Source organism: Physella acuta, unplaced genomic scaffold (assembly GCF_028476545.2).
Source record: "Physella acuta isolate Inbredline_101_S28 unplaced genomic scaffold, ASM2847654v3 ptg000627l, whole genome shotgun sequence".
Taxonomy (NCBI): Eukaryota; Metazoa; Mollusca; class Gastropoda; family Physidae; genus Physella; species Physella acuta.
Genome location: NW_026732146.1, coordinates 449009 through 455722, shown reverse-complemented (window position 1 = coordinate 455722; position 6714 = coordinate 449009). Strand labels below are relative to the sequence as shown.

The 6714-nt window shown below is 31.5% G+C and overlaps 1 protein-coding gene across 1 annotated transcript; it reads left to right on the top strand.

Moving 5' to 3' along the window:
* Window positions 1–1326: 1326 nt before the first annotated feature.
* On the top strand, window positions 1327–6379 carry LOC131948180 (zinc finger protein 883-like). The gene is made up of 2 exons (XM_059309714.1): window positions 1327–1397; window positions 4121–6379. The coding sequence occupies exon 2, from the start codon at window positions 4145–4147 to the stop codon at window positions 5918–5920; it is 1776 nt and encodes a 591-aa protein (XP_059165697.1). The 5' UTR covers window positions 1327–1397; window positions 4121–4144; the 3' UTR covers window positions 5921–6379.
* The last annotated feature ends 335 nt before the right edge of the window (window positions 6380–6714 follow it).

The window sequence follows — 6714 nt, the reverse complement described above, 5'->3', positions numbered from 1 at the left end:
GCGTATTGGAAAATTCAAGCACAAAGCCTGGGTCTTTAGTTGAGAAGAACCATGAGATGCTGCCCATGTATCATGGCACCCTCTCTCCGCACAGCTGATGTGCCCAATGGACAGGGCTTGGAATCAGCATAAAGGAAACCAGAGCTTATAATTTTATCGCCTAAGGAATTCCACTCCTGCTTGACTTCGGCGTTTTCTCTCTTAGATGGGTTGCTGTCTTCATCTGACGTACCTCATCTGCCCGAGGGTTCGAACTCGGGAGTTAAGGGTTGGCAACCATGAGCTTACCCGCCCGACCACTCTCTATCTCTGTCTATAGAAAAACTTATTTTAAATTTTCTTTCTTGTGCCTTATCTTTTATCATCAGTGCGCTCTCGTGTGCTCCTATACAGATTCAGTAGCTTGGGTTACACGAACTTGTTTGTGTTTACATTCACGTTACTGCGGGTACAGCATCCAACTCCATCAAATGAAATACAACGCCTATGTTGTATGACCAGGATCATCAGCAGCTTCTTTTATGATTTCTTTTTTCTTCAACAATAGCTTGATCTCTTTTGTGATCCTTTATTGAATACGCCGATCTCAACTCATCTTTTAAGTCCATCACCTTAACCCTTTAATCACGGAATTAAGAGCTGAATGAAATTTTGTCTCAAACAATGTGTTAATATTATATTGCTTTTGGCACACTAAAAGCATACGTCAAAGAAAATTTAGTTTCATTAATTTTTAATGGCCCAAATATATATTACTATTAATAAGTACCGTCAAGAATGTAGGACATATATTCCAAAATAATAAAAAATTTACAAAATAGAAATAAACTGTAAAATGTATTAAGTATTAACTAATAACATAGCAATCATTATAACAACCATTCCTATAATTTTCACAAATAAACACAACACAAAAGTATATGTTAGTACGATTTTTAACTGGATTTTCTATGGGAACACATCTTAGACCTTCTTCTGAATGTACCAAATGCAGAAAAATGTGTCGACATGTCCTACTCCCTTATTCGTTAGTGATACATTCTTGCCTGAGGTCTTTCTGGTGTGGTAATAGTCGCTGGACTATATACTTATATACATATAGGCTATAACTGGAATACATGCTAGTTACAACAGGCAACATTGGAAAGACCTTTTTGTTGCGGCCCCATGTGTTTTGGGCCTTGAAGGAAAAAAACAATTTGCTGTTTTCAATTTATTTTTACTTTCTCGTATACGAGGTATAGAGGAAATTTAAGTTAAAATGCGAATTAATAAAAGGTAATAGTATACATATTTTTATTTTTAATTGGCAGAAGAGTACTGAAGAGTATCCAAAAACTTTCTTCATCATCTAGCAACAACAAGACAGATCAATATAATCTAGATTCTACTTTGAGGTATACTTATAGATCTAGATCTAAGTGATTAAGTGGATCTAGATTCTAGAAATCTAGATCTAAAAACTAAGCTCATTTACTCGGGTGTTGGGAGATTGCGAGACGCGAAAAGCGAAATGGCGAAGCGGGAAAATGCGAGAAGATAATGCGAGACATACCTGCGGAATTAAGGGTAAATAGCGAGACACTTTTTGCGAAAAAAAAAGTTTTTTTCATCTTTATTTATTTAAATTATTTAGGCCTATTTTTTTTTTTGTTTTGTTTTTGTTTTAAAATAAACAAGCATACCCTTTAACACGAGTGTTGTATGTTATTTTTTATCTAGATTTTATTATATAGATTGATAGATACTAAGAAGATAGATCTATATCTAGATCTATCTATTTAAAAATCCTAACATCGTTTCTGTGCTACTGTCATCGCCCGCTCTCGTTAGCGAGAGGAAAATCCCGTCTCAGTCGCCATTAATTTTAAAAATCTAGCCCGCTCATGTTTAAACAAACGTGAGCTGTGTCATTGTGGATTGGTATAATCTTGTAAGCAGGAGAGATATTCTGCGACATGTATTTATGGATTTTTTACTTGCAAAAAGTGTAAAAGTATAAACAATTCTAAAAAGTGCAATTTTTTTTATTAAGTAATTTTAATTACAAACAAAATTTACAAACAAAATCTTCTGAAACAGTCCTAGCACTACTCAAACACACCTTGTGACACCATCTTTCACACATAGTACATCCAACCTTGTGCTTATATTTATATGGTAAAAAAAGCTAGAAAAAAAACCGTAGGCGGCGGCTATAATACACAATTTCTATGCAACAATAGAAAATATGTTTGCGGCGGCAGCGGATCCGGGCACGGTGATCTTCAAAGACGGTAAATCAGGCGGCCTCGAAGTTCCACACAAAAGACAGAAGTTGATCTATCGTCGGCGGTATTTCCGTCGGTTTCGAACAAGGTGGTATTCTAAGTCGACACAAAATATGGGGGTGTTGACAAATCATCAGTATGTCTAGCGACGGAAAAATAGGAAGTTTTAACAATGTAAACAAAACGTCTTTGAAGTCTGGACCAAATACCGCTGAAAATCGGGTGCGGTAAATTTTTCGCAGAAATCTTCGCATTTCAACACCACCCAGCATAAGTTGTGGTAAAATGCGAGACAAAAAGTCACGTGACCGACCGTTTTCGCGCCCTTCTCGCATTTTCCCGCCTCGCCATTTCGCTTTTCGCGTCTTGCAATTTCCCCACACCCCATTTACTCTAGCCGTCTTTAGCGGGCAAGTACCGTTTTAGGTACGTAAATTAATAATAGCCCACGACTAGTCTAGATCTAGATCTAGTTCTAGATCTAGTAATGTGAAAAACAGGTGACTCCTTCGGCCTTAGGCCTAATATTTTAATAATTATTTCTAATTTGAGAAGGATTTATGTTTTGAAAAATACAAAAATGTTTCCTTGTTTCATTTAATGGTATGTGTTTTTAAACAATTGAATTCAGTAGGCCTAATAATTTAATAAATGAAGACTAGCGATGTTTCCAACAGATGCAACCATGCCTATATTGATATATTTAGCCATTGATTTAGGTTTATTATTCATTAATGTATAATATTTGACACAAATCTATCACAATATACTTCTATTAAAGCCTTGAAAATGTGGTAACTTTTTTGTACATTAATAGCCGCGGGCGATTTTACGTACCCAAAATGATAGATTACCTTTTTTCGTAAAATTCAGGGGAAGCCACTAAATTTTACAAATGGCTGCTGTTTATATAGCAAATCTTGCTCGCAAACACTGCTGTTTAAAATTAATTTCTGGCTCATATTGATATATTTAGCCATTGATTTTAATTTATTATTCAGTTATCTATAATATTATATATAAATATATATAAATAAATAAATAAATATTTATATATAAATATATATATTATATAAATAAATAAATAAATAAATATATATATATATATATATATATATATATATATATATATATATATACATATATATATATATATATATATATATATATATATATATATATATATATATAAATACTTTTCTTGTTGGGGTGACACCCAACCTAGTGACCCCACTGCTCTATTATTTGCCGAAATAAGCACTACCAATTAGTTAAGACTTAAACCAACACAAACTCCAATCTACTGTAGCTACTAGGCCCATAAACTCAAAAAATTGTTTTTTGCAAATACATCAACTGTATAATTGTCCCACATTGTTTTCCTTTTTTTTTAACTTAAAAATCTTAAAGCTAGAGTTAGATCAACCATCCCTTTTTTTTATATAATTTCAAAATTTAATAACACTTACCCAGTCTCCATCTCAACTGACCGTAACAGTTAAGTAATCAACTTTGATTAGTCGATCTTATCAAATCCATCTGAGGTTTTATTCACAGTGACCTAAAATAGATAAAATATATAAAACGTAAAACCTGATTTATAATCATGTTATAACACTAGTATAAATTTTTTAAAAGTCTACTTATTTTGATTTAATTCAGCCCAATTTTTATTACAGAAGGATAAATACTAACATGGTAAAGGCAGGCTTTATTTAGTGACTGCTGCACACTTTATAGTACCTGTAAAATCTGAATGACAATGCCGGAAAGGAGATAATTTATTATAAAGCCTATACAAATATTTAAAATTTTTAAAACCATTTGAATTTAAAATATTTAATCCTCAGTTCAATTATAAGAAGCAGGGCAGCATGGGAGAGACAACCGGTGATTTAGATATACAGTCAGATGAATTAACAGCATTGTCATATTCTGAAGATGTGAAGCCAGAGCCAACTACAGTATTTTCATCTTCTGCTAACATAAAAACAGAATTATCAACACTTTTGACTTTCCATGATATAAAACCAAACATGGCATTGATAACTTCACAGGATTTTAAAACTGATGTTATGCCAGAGTTTTTATTTTCTAAAGAAACAAAAACAGAATATACATTTTCATCTTTTGATGATGTAAAGCACAATATGACATTAGTAACTTCTCAAGATGTAACAACAGGATTTTTACTTCATAAAGATATAGAGCTTGATGTATCAACAGTATGTACAAGATCTGAAGATATAAAATCAGAATTAGCAATGTTATCAACTCATGAAAATATAAAACCAGATCTATGGACAAAATTTGTAGATTTTGAGGACAAACAACAAAATGGACTAGAGGAAGAGCTACAACTTTCTGAAGAAAAAACAAATCTGTCTGTTGATGGTAAAGAACAGTTTTTTCAAAGCTTTAACTTGAATAAACATAAACAAGCTCAAGTAGGGGAAAAGCCTCTTGAATGTGATGCTTGCCATAAAAGGTTTTCAGACAGTTCTAGTTTAAGTAAACATAAAAAAGTTCATTCTGGAGATAAGCCACATGAATGTGATGTTTGTCATAAAAAGTTTTCCAACAGTTCTTCTCTAAGCAAACACAAAAAAATTCATTTAGTTGTTAAGCCTGATGAATGTGATGTTTGTCATAAAAAGTTTTCATACAGTTCTGCTCTAAGCAAACACAAAAAAAATCATTTAGTAAATAAGCACAATGAATGTGATGTATGTCATAAAAAGTTTTCCAACAGTTATACTCTAAGCAAACACAAAAAAACTCATTTAGTAGTTAAGCCCTATGAATGTGATCTTTGTCATAAAAAGTTTTCATACAGTTCTACTCTAAGCGAACACAAAAAAATTCATTTAGAGGTTAAGCCTTATGAATGTGATCTTTGTCACAAAATGTTTTCAGACCGTTCTAATTTTATTAGACACAAAAGAGTTCATTCAGGAGATAAACCAAATGAATGTGATGTTTGTCATAAAAAGTTTTCATATAGTTTTACTTTAAGCGAACACAAAAAAATTCATTTAGGGGTTAAGGCTTATGAATGTGATGTTTGTAATAAAAAGTTTTTACACAGTTCAAGTTTTAATAGACACAAAAAAGTTCATTCAGGAGATAATCAAAATGAATGTGATGTTTGTCATAAAAAGTTTTTACGCAGGTCAAGTTTTAATAGACACAAAAAAGTTCATTCAGGAGATAATCCAAATGAGTGTGATGTTTGTCATAAAAAGTTTTCTTCATACAGTTCTGCTCTAAGCAAACACAAAAAAATTCATTTAGGGATTAAGCCTTATGAATGTGATGTTTGTCATAAAAAGTTTTTACACAGTTCTAATTTTAATAGACACAAAAGAGTTCATTCAAGAGGTAATCCAAATGAATGTGATGTTTGTCATAAAAAGTTTTCTTCATACAGTTCTGCTCTAAGCAAACACAAAAAAATTCATTTAGGGATTAAGCCTTATGATTGTGATGTTTGTCATAAAAAGTTTTTACACAGTTCTAATTTTAATAGACACAAAAGAGTTCATTCAAGAGGTAATCCAAATGAATGTGATGTTTGTCTTAAAAAGTTTTCATACAGTTCTGCTCTAAGGGAACACAAAAAAATTCATTTTGTAGTTAAAGCCTTATGAATGTGATGTTTGTCATAAAAAGTTTTCATACAGTTCTGCTCTAAGCAATCACAAAAAAATTCATGTAGTAGTTAAGCCTTATGAATGTGATGTTTGTCATAAAAAGTCATTACAGACTTCTTGCTTAAGTAAGCACACAAAAAAATCATACAGGAGATAAATTCTATAAATCTGATGTTGCTCATGAAAATTTTACCCATAAGAGTGTATGACATTTTTAAAAATTGTTGAAGCACCAACAGAATCGACATTTTAATCTCCAATTCATTTATAATATGTATATATTAAAAAAAGGATAGCATTTTTGTATATATGCAAATACAGCTAAATTAATATTCATTGCATACATTTAAATGAAAATAAAAGATAATAGCAGACTATTATTAATAAATTATAATAGTAAAATTACCCAATTTAGACCATCCTTGTGGTTGAACATTTATAGTTGATCTTTTTTCTTTAATCATTAATCTCAGTCTGAGAAGAGTAAGTGGGGCCATTCCCTAAAAACAACTATCCGTTTCTGGTACTATCCCACTTTCTTTTCTATTTGCAAACAGTACCACCATATACAAGTTGCAAATTAAAAGGCCTTAAAGACCAAAAATATACTAAAGCTGTAATGGTTGTGTTTGACATTTTGGTATTCTATTTCTAGCATAATTTATGCTTTGTTGTGTTTACATGTTTTGTTTTTATTTTTAAAAACACTTAATTGAAAATGTTACTGTAGTCAACTGGCATAAGATTGTAACATGAAATAAAAAAAAATGTGTAACTAAATGTATTAATTT

Coding starts and splice junctions, on each gene's coding strand:
- LOC131948180 (XM_059309714.1), top strand. CDS start 4,145: ATGGGAGAGACAACCGGTGATTTAGATATACAGTCAGATGAATTAACA.